The sequence below is a fragment of the Oncorhynchus kisutch genome, linkage group LG7, assembly GCF_002021735.2.
Source record: "Oncorhynchus kisutch isolate 150728-3 linkage group LG7, Okis_V2, whole genome shotgun sequence".
Lineage (NCBI taxonomy): Eukaryota > Metazoa > Chordata > Actinopteri > Salmoniformes > Salmonidae > Oncorhynchus > Oncorhynchus kisutch.
Window position 1 is genome coordinate 47,417,210 of NC_034180.2, and position 17,500 is coordinate 47,434,709.

A 17,500-nucleotide genomic window follows, 5' to 3' on the forward strand; every position below is an offset into this window, starting at 1 on the left:
TAGACTGTGAAATGTAAAATGTGCAGCACAGATTGGAAATGGCACTGAAACCAATGCTAAGCTCAGTTAAAGTTCAAGTCCACAGTTACACTTTACAAGCATAGGGGAATTTACTCTTCAGTTGGACTCTCTCTGTGAGGCCAGCTGCTGAGATGGGTGGAGGAGTAGAGGAGGAGAATTCCCTCTCTTCTCCGTGGTCCTTGTCTGGGTCATGTTCGTTATGGCACACAACAGAAAACATTTGAAAACATGCAACTGAAAACGAAAATACGTTTTTGGATAAGTCGAGGTTGAACATCCCTTCTACTGGGCACAAACGTCAGTTCAACGTCTAGTTTTGATTTACATTTGGTTGAGTCGTCACCATGTCATTGGATTTAGCATAACAATTGGGTAAAAAACAGTCTTTACGTTGATTTACTTTTTGCAAATTCAATCTGTTTTCAACGTTGATTCAACATCATCACACTGATTTTGTTTTGATTGAAATGATGTGGAAATGAAATTATGTTGATTCTACCAGTTTTTGCCCAGTGGGCTGTTTCAGTCCATTTTGCCCCATTTGGTGCATCATAAACATGACCCCGCACAGCTGCAGACAGACAGCTTTAAACAAGGCTTTATGGAGCAGAGACACAGTAGACGGCAGTCATTCCTTCCAAAAGCATCAGAGAGCTCCTACAGCTGGCTCTCACCAAGGCATTTTCCTTTTAAAGCAACATTTAAAACCCTTCAAACAGTTAAAAAATGGATCAGGGAAAAACACACCCTGAAACTGTTCTATGTCATGTTTAGACTATGTCCCGAGTATTCATATTGTCTATGGCACAAGAGACTTGTTCATATGAAAGTCCAGCATTTTTCCTGCCCATGTGTCCTGACCAGGAAAAACTCTGGGCCCAAGTTACAGGCTACAACTAAGACCAGGAGTTTTTCCTGAACAGACAGTACATTTCTCCTACCGTGATTTAATGAGTGACTGGTTGAATCACTAAAATGATACCCAACGGTTTATAACCAGGGTGACCGTTTCTGAACCTGAAACCAGCTCTGTAACCATGGTTACTAATCCAGTACTACGTCCTCTGGTTTTTCCAGTATCTACTGAAGATCCAGGAGCTGAGGGTACGTCAGGGTCCAGACCTGCTCCAGAGTCTCATCAAGTACTTCCAGGCCCAGCTCAAGTAATTTCTCCTTTTATGGTTTAATGCCCCTTTTTCACGCTACTGAGCCAAGCCGAGCTGTACTGCACTGGCCTGGTTATAGTCAAAGGAAAACGTTTTCAGAAAATGTCAAAGACAGTACGGCTCTGGTTGGTCCTATAGTGTGAATCGTAAGAGTACTCATTTGGCCTTATGGGAAGCGTATGGCTTTCATATCTCCCAGCTACTACTCATAGTAACAGCACCAAGATCTTACCACAGGAATGTTACTGTGGTTTCTGGTGTCAAATGTTGTGGCTGTTTGGGTTTTGGCTTCCTTTTACTAGGTATTGCCACTTGCTACTTAACAATTTTGTTGCGTATGTTATATGTGTTCTACGTGTGTGTGTGTGTGTGTGTTTGTTTTTGGCTGGTGTACCTGAGTGTTATGGTCGACATCCACCAATGACTCAGTATTGTTGTATCATCTCAGTTTTTTCCAGGACGGCTTGAAAGCTGCCGAGAACCTTAGTCCCTTTGTGGAGAAGCTGGCTACATCGGTGCACATGGTAGTAACAACAGATATGTTTTGTCTGTCTGTCTGTCTGTCTGTCTGTCTGTCTACCTACCTGTCTGCCTGACACACCACACACACACTAACTACCAACTCCAACTGGACCTTAGTCCCTTTGTGGAGAAGCTGGCTACATCGGTGCACATGGTAGTAACAACCTATATGTTTTGTCTGTCTGTCTGTCTGTCTGTCTGTCTGTCTGTCTGTCTGTCTGTCTGTCTGTCTGTCTGTCTGTCTGTCTGTCTGTCTGACACACACACACCACACACACACACACACACACACACACACACACACACACACACACACACACACACACACACACAAACAAACAAACAAACAAACAAACAAACAAACAAACAAACACAGACACACACACACACACAAACTACCAACTCCAACTGGACCTTAGTCATCAGCTGCTACTGAAGTCCTGTACAGACACTAACAGATTATGCATCGCAGACAAACCTCAACCTCATCTCTCCTCCCAGACTTTCCCAACCCACGGTCTGTCCACTATTTGATGAAATTCCTATAACTGCCCCTTCATTCCCGAAAGGGAAACCGAAATTATTCATCAATTTTATTGGAAGTACGGGCCCTTACGCTATAATCGCCTAGACAGGTTTTACAAACCAGACAAAGCTTACATTTTCCAGCCCATATCCCCCAACTGCCAAACCAGGAGACTATCACTCAATACCGGTTATGGTTGTCAAGGTTACATGGCAGTGGTGTGGAAGTATTTAATGGCATGGTGTGGTGGTTATGCTGAACCTGGTCCACTTTAAATCAAATCAAATTTATTTATATAGCCCTTTGTGCATCAGCTGATATTTCAAAGTGCTGAACAGAAACCCAGCCTAAAACCCCAAACAGTAAGCCATGCAGGTGTAGAAGCACAGTGGCTAAGAAAAACTCCCTAGAAAGTCCAAAACATAGGAAGAAACCTAGAGAGGAACCAGTCTATGAGGGGTGGCCAGTCCTCTTCTGACTGTGCGGGGTGGAGATTATAACAGAACATGGCCAAGATGTTCAAATGTTCATATATGATCAGCAGGGTCAAATAATAATAATCACATTAGTTGTTGAGGGTGCAGCAAGTCAGCACCTCAGGAGTAAATGTCAGTTGGGTTTTCATAGCTGATCATTAAGAGTATCTCTACTGCTCCTGCTGTCTCTAGAGAGTTGAAAACAGCAGGTCTAGGGCAGGTAGCATGTCCGGTGAACAGGTCAGGATTCCATAGCCGCAGGCAGAACAGTTGAAACTGGAGCAGCAGCTTAAATGACATGGTGTGTTGGTTATGCTGAGCCTGGCCCACCTTAAATGACATGTTGTGGTGGTTATGCTGAGCCTGGTCCAACTTAAATGACATGTTGTGGTGGTTATGCTGAGCCTGGTCCACCTTAAATGACATGGTGTGGTGGTTATGCTGAGCCTGGTCCACCTTAAATGACATGTTGTGGTGGTTATGCTGAGCCTGGTCCAACCTAGTGGTTTACTGACCTAGTTGCTCTCTCTCTCTCTCTCTCTCACACACACACACACACTCACTCTCTCTATCATATCAAGCACAGTGTTAGTAATGGACACTTGAGTTTAATGAGAGTGTCGGTGGTTCTTCTTGCTCTTCATGGTTGGAAAAGGGGTAAGCTCGGGCACTCTGTTTCTCAGGTTCAAGGAAGAATTCTGGAAAAGAAACCTGTTGGAACCTGTTTTTCACGGTTCACCTAAATGTTTTTGTGTTGTTATCCTGTTTGATTTGGCAAGACAGCACAAATTGATATGGGACCAGGCTAAGATGGGGACCCAGAAACACAAAGACTGTTCTACGATGCTCTGTTACACTTTATTTTGCAACATTATGCAAAGCTTGGTTTAATTGCTGTCCACACCCATTGATTGGGAACATATCAGCAAAGCTACCCATCCCAGTTGGTGTTGTCAAAAGCTAGTGCACCAGCAACTCCCTCCAAATGCTCCCAATACATTAGCCAAATCAGTGTCTGTTTATATATTAGCTACAGTAGATTGCATTCAGCTAGCAAGCTGATCTGTCTTGTGTGTGTGTGTGTGTGTGTGTGTGTGTGTGTGTGTGTGTGTGTGTGTAGGTGCGTCAGGACCAGGATGAAGAGGTGAGACAGCTCTCTCAGCTACGAGACTCCCTAAGACTGCTGCTACAGATGGAGGGGAAAGAGGTACTGTTCATTAGGCACCAAACGGAAGTAAACTGACCGAAACAGAGAGGGGAAATGACCTGGGCTTGTCCAATAAGAGGTGTTAATTTCCCGTAGGAAAATGCTTTAAACATTTTCCATTACTTGCCCTAATGAACACAACCCTTGTTGGTGGTAAAAAAAAAAATTTAAACGGGTATCTTTTCAACTAAACATAGTCAATCTATTTTGTAATAAAGCATTTTTCTCTCGTTTTGTCCCAGGAGTACCTGACCAGAAAGAACTCTGGTAACGGCTACAGCATCCACCAGCCTCAAGGCAACAAGAAGTATGGTACGGAGAAGTCAGGCTTCCTACAGAAGAGGAGTGACGGGTGAGTCTGTGTGGAGATTGGGGAATATACTGATAAAAATATATATTGACCGTGTACTGAAAACACACAAGGCTTCACTTCCAGCATTAACCCCAATAGGAGGATTCTTTTAGCCTGTGTAACGGAGATTAGAGCGTGCTGTGAGCTCACTTCACAGCCAGCTTGAAATGTTGCCAGTGGTGCTATCGAATTGGATCCTTTTCTATAGCTCAACTGGTTTTTATGTTGTCAAGCGGGCAGTCACGTGTCGGTGAGACAGAGGACCGTGGTTCAAGCCCAGTCAGGCGAGTTTAAGGGTGGCAGCGCTATATGATAAGCTAGCACACATTGGATTTGGCAAGACGGCACAAACCGACCCGGAACTAGGCTAGGATTCCACAGGCTGTTTTATGGTTGTGACGAGTACAGGTATGGACGAGATTAACCATTGAACTATCACGGAAGTTTGGACTTGATGATGAGTCGGAGTCAGATATCTCTTAGACTTCTCCAAGTAAAAATCGTCCTGAGCAGGGTTAGGGTTAAGGTTAGGCCTCAGCAGGGTTAGGGTTAAGGTTAGGCCTCAGCAGGGTTAGGGTTAGGCCTCAGCAGGGTTAGGCCTCAGCAGGGTTAGGCCTCAGCAGGGTTAGGGTTAAGGTTAGGCCTCAGCAGGGTTAGGCCTCAGCAGGGTTAGGCCTCAGCAGGGTTAGGGTTAAGGTTAGGCCTCAGCAGGGTTAGGGTTAAGGTTAGGCCTTAGCAGGGTTATGGTTAGGCCTCAGCAGGGTTAGGCCTCAGCAGGGTTAGGGTTAAGGTTAGGCCTCAGCAGGGTTAAGGTTAAGGTTAGGCCTCAGCAGGGTTAGGCCTCAGCAGGGTTAGGGTTAAGGTTAGGCCTCAGCAGGGTTAGGCCTCAGCAGGGTTAGGCCTCAGCAGGGTTAGGGTTAAGGTTAGGCCTCAGCAGGGTTAGGCCTCAGCAGGGTTAGGCCTCAGCAGGGTTAGGGTTAAGGTTAGGCCTCAGCAGGGTTAGGCCTCAGCAGGGTTAGGGTTAAGGTTAGGCCTCAGCAGGGTTAGGGTTAAGGTTAGGCCTCAGCAGGGTTAGGGTTAAGGTTAGGCCTCAGCAGGGTTAGGGTTAAGGTTAGGCCTCAGCAGGGTTAGGGTTAAGGTTAGGCCTTAGCAGGGTTATGGTTAGGCCTCAGCAGGGTTAGGCCTCAGCAGGGTTAGGGTTAAGGTTAAGCCTCAGCAGGGTTAGGGTTAAGGTTAGGCCTCAGCAGGGTTAGGCCTCAGCAGGGTTAGGGTTAAGGTTAGGCCTCAGCAGGGTTAGGCCTCAGCAGGGTTAGGCCTCAGCAGGGTTAGGGTTAAGGTTAGGCCTCAGCAGGGTTAGGCCTAAGCAGGGTTAGGGTTAAGGTTAGGCCTCAGCAGGGTTAGGGTTAAGGTTAGGCCTCAGCAGGGTTAGGCCTCAGCAGGGTTAGGCCTCAGCAGGGTTAGGGTTAAGGTTAGGCCTCAGCAGGGTTAGGGTTAAGGTTAGGCCTCAGCAGGGTTAGGGTTAAGGTTAGGCCTCAGCAGGGTTAGGGTTAAGGTTAGGCCTCAGCAGGGTTAGGGTTAAGGTTAGGCCTCAGCAGGGTTAGGGTTAAGGTTAGGCCTCAGCAGGGTCAGGGTTAAGGTTAGGACTCAGCAGGGTTAGGCCTCAGCAGGGTTAGGGTCTGTAGCATGGTGGAGCGTGAAATTATGGAGAGGCTGGGAGGGAGGGGTGGGGGCACAGTGCTATGTCAGCCCCAGCTGGTCTTCATTATTCTGGGGTTTGGATCCTGGCGAAGAGGCCTGGCTGGATGAGTGGATCCAGCTACTCCAGCTAACCCATGTCATGCAGAGAGAAAGAGAGGAGAGAGAGAAAGAGAGTGAAAGAAAAGGGAGAGGGATAGGAGAGAAAGGGAAAGAGATTAAAGAGAGAGGAGAAAGAAAGAGAGAGAGGGGTAGCCTGGAAGTCTAAAACAGGCCTATGTCTCCATTCCAGCCCCTCTCCCCTGTTCTCTCCTCGTTCTCAGAGCGTTAGATTACAGTGTGATAACATAGGGGGGATGTGAGTCAGTTGGGGAAACAAACTTGTATTCCTAGATATGATGAGTAAGCTTGATGGTACTGTAGATATACAGTAAGTTATACCTGACTTAGAATGTGGTCTGAGTCTCTCCCTCTCTCTCTCACGCTCTGTCTCCCCTCACTCACTCACTCACTCACTCACTCACTCACTCACTCACTCACTCACTCCCAAACCATCCCTCCCCTCCCTCCCTCCCTCCCTCCCTCCCTCCCTCCCTCCCTCCCTCCCTCCCTCCCTCCCTCCCTCCCTCCCTCCCTCCCTCCCTCCCTCCCTCCCTCCCTCCCTCCCTCCCTCCCTCCCTCCCTCCCTCCCTCCCTCCCCTCCCATCCATCCAGGATTAGGAAGGTGTGGCAGAAGAGGAAGTGTGGTGTCAAGTACGGCTGTCTGACCATCTCTCACAGCACGGTGAGACTCTTTTAGTTGACATCTCATTCAACTCTCATATCCTGTACCCAATACAGTATATAAACCATACAGTAAAGCTCAGTGCCAAAAGTAATCCTCAAACTAGTGTATACCTGACTACCTGTAACTTTAAATCAGTCGCCAACAGGGCTAACCCCATTTAGTTGACGGGTCGATTGTTTGGTCGACAGGCTGTTAGTCAACTGAGATTTCTTTAGTCGAGCAGTAGCAAAAATTATGAAAAAAATACATTCATGGTGTACACGACACCTGTCTGATTGGTGCCTGTCTGAGTGGACTGATCAATTGTGGAGTACGTGGGGATGGAACAGTCCATCACTCTAAGACATGTGCTACTAAACATGTATATGGTTATATTATGTATGAACAATGGTTCATAAATAAATAAAAAATATTATTTTATAACATCCACTTTCTCCCGCGTTGGATAGTGGTCGCCGTCCGTGGTTCTGAAACACATCAGTGCGCTGTTGAATTGGCATTTTTTTCCTAGACCATGTTGCTATGTGCATAATAGGAAAGTTAACCAGCATATTGGTGTTGAGAATGAGGCGGAAGCAGCAGCAGAGTTAGCCCTTGCCTTAATTGTCTAAGAAAAGAGAGGATAGAGGAAACCACATATGGAATCATGTAGAAACCAAAAAAGTGGTCAACAAATCAAAATATGTTATATTTTAGGTTCTTCAAAGTAGCCGCCCTTTGCCTTGATGACAGCTTTGTAAACTCTTGGCATTCTCTCAACCAGCTTCACCTGTAATGCTTTTCCAACAGTCTTGAAGGAGTTCCCACATATGCTGAGCACTTGTGGCCTGCTTTTTCCGCCACTCTGCGGTCCAACTCATCCCAAAACATCTCAATTGGTTTGAGGTTGGGTGATTGTGGAGGCTAGGTAATCTGATGCAGCACTCCATCACTCCTTCTTGTCAAATAACCCTTACATAGCCTGGAGGTGTGTTTTGGGTCATTGTCCTGTTGAAAAACAAATGATAGTCTCACTAAGCGCAAACCAGATGGGATGGCGTATCGCTGCAGAATGCTGTGGTAGCCATGCTGGTTAAATGTGCCTTGAATTCTAAATAAATCACAGTCAGTATCACCAGCAAAGCACCCCCACACCATCTCACCTCCTCCTCCATGCTTCACCTACAATAATCTGCGTCTCACAAAGACACGGTGGTTGGAAACAAAAATCTAAAATTTGGACTCATCAGACCAAAGGACAGATTTCCACTGGTCCAATATCCATGAAAAGTTCTTAATTTTACTTATTGACTTACCTTCATGTGTTACAGTAATGATGGACTGTCATTTCTCTTTGCTTATTTGAGCTGTTCTTGCCATAATATGGACTTGGTCTGTTACCAAATAGGGCTATCTTCTGTATACCACCCCTACCTTGTCACAACACAACTGATTGGTACACCTGTTAATTAATGAATCTGGTTGAGAGAATGTCAAGCGTGTGCAAAGCTGTCATCAAGGCAAAGAGTGGCTACTTAGAATCTGAAATATAAAATATATTTTGATGTTAAAACTTTTTTGTGCTCAGCATATGTGGGACTCCTTCAAGACTGTTGGAAAAGCATTACAGGTGAAGCTGGCTGAGAGAATGTCAAGTGTGCAAAGCTGTCATCAAGGCAAAGAGTGGCTAAAATCTCAAATATATATTAATTTTTTTAAACACTTTTTTTGGTTACTACATGATTCCGTACATGTTATTTCATAGTTTTGATGTCTTCACTATTTTTCTACAATGACAATAGTAAAAATAAAGAAAAACCCTTGAATGATTAGGTGTGTCCAATCCAAAATGTATTTATCATTGTTTCAAATTGTCCGTTTTATAATTTTATTTATAATAATAATAACCCTCCTTTTTCCTTGATCTCCTTATTGCTATCTATTATTATGACCGTCATTATAATAATAAGTCATGTCACTGTCATTAGTACCCTTTGTATAGCAGCCTTGTGTAACCACCATCGAGCTGTAGGCCTGAGAACGCTTCCTGTTTAGTCTTAATACCGCCACTTACTTAGGCCTATATTTCAATCAGTCGATTGGTCGAACAGACGACTCTTTGTTGACCAAGATTTTTGTTGGGGACAGCCCTAGTCGCCAGGTTGCTGATGCTCTTGAAATGTACTATAGTTAAGCCAGGCTGGACTGGGCTGCCCTAGTAATGCTCTGAAAGTATTCAGACCCCTTCACTAATTTCACATTTTGTTACGTTACAGCCTTGTTCTAAAATGTATATAAAATATATATTTTCTGCATCAATCTACACATTACCCCTTAATGACAAAGCAAAAACGCGGGAATTTTTTTTTGTGCAAATTTTCTTTAAAAAAATACCATATTTACATAAGTAGTCAGACCCTTTGCTATGAGACTCACAATTGAGTTCAGGTGCATCCTGTTGCCATTGATCATCCTTGAGATGTTTCTACAACGTTTTTTGTCTGTAGAGGTCCGAGACAGGATTGTGTTGAGGCATAGATCTGGGGAAGAGTACCAACACATTTCTGCAGCATTGTAGGTCCCAAGAACACTGTGGCCTCCACAATTCTTAAATGGAAGAAATTTGGAACCACTAGGACTCTTCCCAGAGCTGGTCACCCGGCCAGCTCTGAGCAATCGGCTGTAGAAGCACGGTGACCAAGAACCCGATGGTCACTCTGACAGAGCTCCAGAGTTCCTCTGTGGAGATGGGAGGAACTTCCAGAAGGAAAACCATCTCTGCAGCACTCCACCAATCCAGCCTTTATGGTAGAGGGGCTAGACGGCAGCCACTCCTCAGTAAAAGGCACGACAGCCTGCTTGGAGTTTGCCAAGAGACACCAAGATTGAACTCTTTGGCCTGAATTTGGCCTGAATTTCTGGAGGAAACCAGGCACCGCTAATCACCTGGCCAATACCATCCCTACGTTGAAGCATGGTGGTGGCAGCATCATGCTGTGGGGATGTTTTTTTTGAGACAGGGCCTGGGAGACTAGTCAGGATCGAGGGAAAGATGAACGGAGCAAAGTACAGAGAGATCCTTGATGAAATCCTGCTCCAGGTTCACCTTCCAACAGGACAACGACCCTAAGCACACAGAGAAGACAACGCAGGAGTGGCTTTGGGACAAGTCTCTGAATGTCCTTGAGTGGTCCAGCCAGAGCCCGGATTTGAACCCGATCTAACATCTCTGGAGAGACCTGAAAATAGCTCCAACCTGACGGAGGTGAGAGGATCTCCAGAGAAGAATGGGAGAAACTCCCCAAATACAGGTGTGCCAAGCTTGTTGTGTCCTACCCAAGAAGACTTGAGGCTGTGCTTTAACAAAGTAGTAAGTAAAGGGTCTGAATACTTATGTAAATGTGATATTTCAGTTATATTATTTTATACATTTGCAAAAATGTATGAACCTGTTTTTGCTTTGTAATTATGGAATACTGTGTGTAGATTGATGAGAAAAAACATATATTGGATCCATTTTAGAATAAGGCTGTAACGTAACAAAATGTGGAAAAAGTGAAGGGGCCTGAACACTTCCCGAATGCACTGTATTCCATAGTTGTTGGGACCATTCTGGAAAAGATGATGTGAAAAGCTAGCATCTCAGCCAGCGTAGTAAAGTTTGGGTCAGCCCTAGAGTGGGAATTGACCCCAGTGTCGTTGGTTCCACAGATCAACCGACCACCGGCGAAGCTCAACCTCCTGACCTGTCAGGTGCGCCCCAACCCCGATGAGAGGAGGACCTTTGACCTGGTCACACGTAGGTTCACCCCTCCTTGACCTCTCACCACTGACCTCTCACCTTTCTCCACATAACTATGGTCTGAGCTGTGTGCAAGTGCATTTGCCTGTGTGTGTGTGTGTGTGTGTGTGTGTGTGTGTGTGTGTGTGTGTGTGTCTGAGCCTGTGTATGTAATGGAAAGACGGTGCAGAGAGACGAGTCTCCCTCAACCGATCCTCTCTCTGTGTCTGTGGATCAGGTTTTCCCCTTGCATGTATCCCTCGGAATGTAGCCTACTGCACTCTCTCTCTCTGTTGTCCTCCTCTCTCTTTCCTCTCCTGTCCCTCTAAATTCACACCTATCATTCCTCTCTCCAGATAATCGGACGTACCATTTCCAAGCTGAGGACGAGCAGGAATGCATGATGTAAGCAGAGCACTGGAATCCCTCCTCTTCTATACAAGTATTGTTCTAAATGCACTGGAATCCCTCCTCTTCTATACAAGTATTGTTCTAAATACACTGGAATCCCTCCTTGTTTCTATACAAGCATTGTTCTAAATACACTGGAATCCCTCCTTGTTTCTATACAAGCATTGTTCTAAATACACTGGAATCCCTCCTTGTTTCTATACAAGCATTGTTCTAAATGCACTGGAATCCCTCCTCTTCTATACAAGCATTGTTCTAAATACACTGGAATCCCTCCTTGTTTCTATACAAGCATTGTTCTAAATACCCTGGAATCCCTCCTTGTTTCTATACAAGCATTGTTCTAAATGCACTGGAATCCCTCCTCTTCTATACAAGCATTGTTCTAAATACACTGGAATCCCTCCTTGTTTCTATACAAGCATTGTTCCCATATAATTTTAATGAATAGAACGGGCATCCCCATTCAAGTCAATGGTGGCATAATGGGAGGACTGGCAGCCAATGCTATGTACCCATAGGAGCAAAGCAGGAAGTAAAAGCAAGTGTACCCATCAATCTGTACGGTGATTTGTTGAATCACCTCAACTGACTACGAAAATATTTCCATTGCATGAGCCACATCAATTAACATAATTTGGATAAACATTCTACATTACCATGGAAATTGTTGCATCACAATAACAGGCAGCTATTGCGAGTGTACCCATGTACCCAGTCAAATTGCCAGGGTTAAAGGTTCCAAGCCCGTTCTATTCCTTCAATTTCTATGATTGTTCCATATACACTGACATCCCTCCTAGATTCTATACAAGCATTGTTCCAGATACACTGAGGTGTAGATAAGGACAGTGACTGTGTCATTTAGAAAGAGAGAGAAATTCCATTCAAAAATAGGAAAAGATTACAATATAGTATTTATTTCAGAGAGAGGAACGAATACAAAGTAGATCTTCTTTCAGAAAGAGATACAATATGTTTCTTTCAGAAAGAGAAAGAGAAAAAGATACCGAGATAGGTAGAATGAAAACATACGGACAAGACGTGTGCTGTTAAAATTGGCGCCGTGGGGTGAGACAGGGATGCAGCTTGAGCCCCACCCTCTTCAACATACAGTGCCTATAGAAAGTCCACACCTCTGTGAATTTTTTTCTCCTTTGTCATTGCCTCAGAGTTTCATGCATTTTAAATAATGCATGTTTTCCCACTCATCGACACACCAGACTTTCAAGGCAATTTTTTTTTGTGTGGGGGGGGGGGGGACTGTATTAAAAATACAAAACTGAAACATCACAATTGGATAAGTCTCCACCCACCTGAGTTAATACCTGGTGGAAGCACCTTTGGCAGCAATTACAGCTGTGATTGCCTTTGGGATAGCGCTCTAGCGCACCTAGATTAGGCAATATTTGACCATTCTTTACAAAACTGTACTTTCAAGTTCCTTGGACAGCAATCTTCAAGTCGTGCCACACATTTTCGATTGGATTTAGGTCGGAGCTCTGACTGGGTCACTCAAGGATATTTACCTTTTTATTCCTTAGCCACTCCACTGTAGCTTTGGCTGTGTGCTTCAGGTCGTTGTCATGTTGAAAGGTGAACTTCTTTCCCAATTTCAGCTTTCTTGCAGAGGGCAGTAGATTTGCTTCAAGGACTTTTATATACATTTCTCGATTCATCTTCTCTTCTATCCTGATAAGTGCCCCAGTCCCTGACGATGAGAAACATCCCCATAACATGATGCTGCCACCACTATTTTTTTATTTATTTTTTATTTCACCCTTATTTAACCAGGTAGGCAAGTTGAGAACAAGTTCTCATTTACAATTGCGACCTGGCCAAGATAAAGCAAAGCCGTTTGAGACATACAACAACACAGAGTTACACATGGAGTAAAACAAACATACAGTCAATAATACAGTAGAAAAATAAGTCTATATAGAATGTGAGCAAATGAGGTGAGATAAGGGAGGTGAAGGCAAAAAAAGGCCATGGTGATGAAGTAAATACAATATAGCAAGTAAAACACGGGAATGGTAGATTTGCAGTGGAAGAATGTGCAAAGTAGAGAAGTAGAAATAATGGGGTGCAAAAGAGCTAAATAAATAAATAAATACAGTAGGGGAAGAGGTAGTTGTTTGGGCTAAATTATAGATGGGCTATGTACAGGTGCAGTAATCTGTGAGCTGCTCTGACAGCTGGTGCTTAAAGCTAGTGAGGGAGATAAGTGTTTCCAGTTTCAGAGATTTTTGTAGTTCGTTCCAGTCATTGGCAACAGAGACCTGGAAGGAGAGGTGGCCAAAGAAAGAATTGGTTTTGGGGGTGACCAGAGAGATATACCTGCTGGAGTGCGTGCTACTGGTGGGTGCTGGTATGGTGACCAGCGAGCTGAGATAAGGGGGGACTTTACCTAGCAGGCTCTTGTAGATGACCTGGAGCCAGTGGGTTTGGCGACGAGTATGAAGCAAGTGCCAGCGAATGTAAGCGTACAGGTCGCAGTGATGGGTAGTATGTGGGGCTTTGGTGACAAAACGGATGGCATAGACTGCATCCAATTTATTGAGTAGGGTATTGGAGGCTATTTTGTAAATGACGTCGCCGAAGTCGAGGATCGGTAGGATGGGCAGTTTTACAAGGGTATGTTTGGCAGCATGAGTGAAGGATGCTTTGTTGCGAAATAGGAAGCCAATTCTAGATTTAACTTTGGATTGGAGATGTTTGATATGGGTCTGGAAGGAGAGTTTACAGTCTAACCAGACACCTAAGTATTTGTAGTTGTCCACGTATTCTAAGTCAGAGCCGTCCAGAGTAGTGATGTTGGACGGGCGGGCAGGTGCAGGCAGCGATGGGTTGAAGAGCATGCATTTAGTTTTACTTGTATTTAAGAGCAATTGGAGGCCACGGAAGGAGAGTTGTATGGCATTGAAGCTTGTCTGGAGGGTTGTTAACAGTGTCCAAAGAAGGGCCAGATGTATACAGAATGGTGTCGTCTGCGTAGAGGTGGATCAGAGACTCACCAGCACACAAGAGCAACATCATTGATGTATACAGAGAAGAGAGTCGGCCCAAGAATTGAACCCTGTGGCACCCCCATAGAGACTGCCAGAGGCCCGAACAACAGGCCCTCCGATTTGACACACTGAACTCTATCAGAGAAGTAGATGGTGAACCAGGCCAGGCAATCATTTGAGAAACCAAGGCTATCGAGTCTGCCGATGAGCATGTGGTGATAGACAGAGTTGATTGCCTTGGCCAAGTCAATGAATATGGCTGCACAGTATTGTTTCTTATCGATGGCGGTTAAGATATCGTTTAGGACCTTGAGCGTGGCTGAGGTGCACCCATGACCAGCTCTGAAACCGGATTGCATAGCGGAGAAGGTGCGGTGGGATTCGAAATGGTCGGTAATCTGTTTGTTGACTTGGCTTTCGAAGACCTTGGAAAGACAGGGTAGGATAGGTATAGGTCTGTAGCAGTTTGGGTCAAGAGTGTCCCCTCCTTTGAAGAGGGGGATGACCGCAGCTGGGAATCTCAGATGACACGAAAGAGAGGTTGAATAGACTAGATAATTTTAGAAAGAAAAGGTCCAGATTGTCTAGCCCGGCTGATTTGTTAGGGGTCCAGATTTTGCAGCTCTTTCAGAACATCAGCTGACTGGATTTGGGAGAAGGAGAAGTGGGGAAGGCTTGGGCGAGTTGCTGTGGGGGGTGCAGTGCTGTTGCCCGGGGTAGGGGTAGCCAGGTGGAAAGCATGGCCAGCCGTAAATGCTTATTGAAATGTTCAATTATAGTGGATTTATCGGTGGTGACAGAGTTTCCTATCCTCAGTGCAGTGGGCAGTTGGGAGGAGGTGTTCTTATTCTCTATGGACTTTACAGTGTCCCAGAACTTTTTTGCGTTTGTGTTGCAGGAAGCAAATTTCTGCTTGAAAAAGCTAGCCTTGGCTTTTCTAACTGCCTGTGTATATTGGTTTCTAGCTTCCCTGAAAAGTTGCATATCACGGGGGCTGTTTGATGCTAATGCAGAATGCCATAGGATGTTTTTGTGTTGGTTAAGGGCAGTCGGGTCTGGAGAGAACCAAGGGCTATATCTGTTCCTGGTTCTAAATTTCTTGAATGGGGCATGTTTATTTAAGGTGGTGAGGAAGGCATTTAAAAAAAATAATAACCAGGCATGATGGGATGAGGTCAATATCCTTCAAGGATACCCGGGCCAGGTCGATTAGAAAGGCCTGCTCGCTGAAGTGTTTCAGGGAGCTTTTGACGGTGATGAGTGGAGGTCGTTTGACCGCTGACACATTACGGATGCAGGCAATGAGGCAGTGATTGCTGAGATCTTGGTTGAAAACAACAGAGGTGTATTTAGAGGGCAAGTTGGTTAGGATGATATCTATGAGGGTGCCCGTGTTTACGGCTTTGGGGTGGTACCTGGTAGGTTCATTGATAATTTGTGTGAGATTGAGGGCATCAAGCTTACTGGCCACAAAATGAGGTGGAAACTCAACTGCATGAGAGAGGGAGCTAGTTTGGGTTGGGACCTCTCTCTGGAGTGTACAGAGCTGAGTAGGGGGTTTCTCTCTTCTTTTGATTTTATTTAACCAGGAAAGTCAGTTAAGAAAAAAATACTATTTACAATGACTGCGTACACCGGCCAAACTCTAACGACACTAGGCCAATTGTGCACCGCCCTATGGGACTCCCAATCACGGCCCGGTTGTGATACAGCCTGGAATCGAACCAGGGTCTGTAGTGACGTCTCTAGCACTGAGATGCAGTGCCTTAGAACGCTGCGCCACTCGGGAGCCCCTCTTCCTCTTCTCTCTGTGTGGGCCTCAGGATCAAGCCTTCGGATGTCATCTGTGTCTGTGGGGAGGAGAAGAAGAAGGAGGGAGGGTCAGCTGAAACAAAAACAACAAAAATAAAGAAAAATTGAGGCGAGGGATGAGAAAGAGAAAGGAGGTTTACTGCAGTGTGAATGTGCCAAGCTCTCAGTGGTACAATTATCTACTTGGGTTAAAGACACACAGCTGCACACAGGACGATCATGTGGGCAGTCCGTGCTTTTGAAGCGCAGAATGTAGACCACCATAGTAGTTTTTTATTTATTTTTAATTGTACCTTTATTTAACCAGGCAAGTCAGTTAAGAACACATTCTTATTTTCAATGACTGCCTGGGAACAGTGGGTTAACTGCCTGTTCAGGGGCAGAACGACAGATTTGTACCTTGTCAGCTTGGGGGTTTTGAACTCGCAACCTTCCGGTTACTAGTCCAACGCTCTAACCACTAGGCTACGCTGCCGCCCAATGGCGGCCCCATGGCGGCAGCGTGGGGCAGCAACATGTGTACCGGTTGTTGTAGATCCATAAAAAAATCAGGAAGACATTTCCAGAAAGAATGACTTGTACTACAATACATAACTGTATAAACACTATATTGCATTGTTTTAATCTCTCTCTCCTCCTCCCCCCCAGTTGGGTGTCGGTGCTGCAGAACAGTAAGGAGGAAGCCCTGAACACAGTGTTGGGAGGGGACCAGCCGCAGTTCCAGGACTCCGGGCTGCAGGAGCTGGCCAGGGCAGTCATCACCGAGCTCAGACACATGCCCGGCAACGAGGCCTGCGCCGACTGTGGAGCCCACGGTGAGACTGCTGGACAGGAGACAGGAGTCAGTGGGAGGATTCATCGGAAGACATTAGGATGTGCTCTTGTCCTTGTCTCCACACTTAGAGAAGGGTGGAGAATCAGGACACAGCCAGTAGGGCTGGTTGGTTCGAGCCCTGAATGTTGATTTGGCTGACAGCCGTGGTGTATTTAAGCAATAAGGAACATGGGGGTGTGGTATATGGCCAATATACCACGGCTAAGGGCTGTTCTTATGCACGACTCAACGTGGAGTGCCTGGATACAGTGGTATATTGGACAAATATCACAAACCCCTGAGGTGCCTTATTGCTATTATAAACTGGTTACCAACGTAATTAGAGCAGTCCATTTTTTTGTCATACCTGTGGTATACGGTCTGATATACAATTGCTGTCAGCCAATCAGCTTTCAGAGTTCGAACCACTCAGTTTATAATAGACAATATACCATGTGTATGACAAAACATGTATTTTTACTGCTCTAATTCCATTGCGTCGTGCCTAAGAACAGACCTTAGCCCAGGTGTATTGGCCGTATACCAAACCCCCTCGGGCCTTATTGCTTCAGTGTAAATCCAGTGTTAACTGTACTCCTCATGTTCTGTCCCTGTGTTGTCAACAGACCCCACGTGGCTCTCCACTAACCTGGGCATCCTGACGTGTATAGAGTGTTCTGGGATCCACAGGGAGTTGGGAGTCCACTACTCCAGGATCCAGTCCCTCACGCTGGACATGCTCAGCACCTCCGAACTACTAGTAATGTTGACCCCGTCTTAGTCCCAATACACACACACATCTCCATTTCTAAACAAGCGTTAGTTTCCTGAGCTCTGCTTTGGCTTTGGCTCAGCATGCTAACTTGGTTTATAGTTATGATAATGGCTTTGGTTAGATATGTGGTATTTGATGCGCTGAAAGTTTAGTCCCTATACAGCT

At 45.3% G+C, this 17,500-nt stretch overlaps 1 protein-coding gene across 2 annotated transcripts in view; it reads left to right on the forward strand.

Annotated features, from left to right (window-relative positions):
• The window catches only part of LOC109893811 (arf-GAP with SH3 domain, ANK repeat and PH domain-containing protein 3), a 62,412-nt gene that overhangs the window by 26,044 nt on the left and 18,868 nt on the right, over positions 1-17,500 (forward strand). For both annotated transcript variants that reach the window (XM_031829200.1, XM_031829199.1), the window contains exons 7-15: positions 1,099-1,184; positions 1,636-1,711; positions 3,832-3,918; positions 4,161-4,270; positions 6,680-6,749; positions 10,443-10,530; positions 10,869-10,917; positions 16,395-16,561; positions 17,187-17,320. In XM_031829200.1, the coding sequence (XP_031685060.1) occupies positions 1,099-1,184; positions 1,636-1,711; positions 3,832-3,918; positions 4,161-4,270; positions 6,680-6,749; positions 10,443-10,530; positions 10,869-10,917; positions 16,395-16,561; positions 17,187-17,320 (867 nt within the window). The remainder of the gene's footprint in view (positions 1-1,098; positions 1,185-1,635; positions 1,712-3,831; positions 3,919-4,160; positions 4,271-6,679; positions 6,750-10,442; positions 10,531-10,868; positions 10,918-16,394; positions 16,562-17,186; positions 17,321-17,500) is intronic.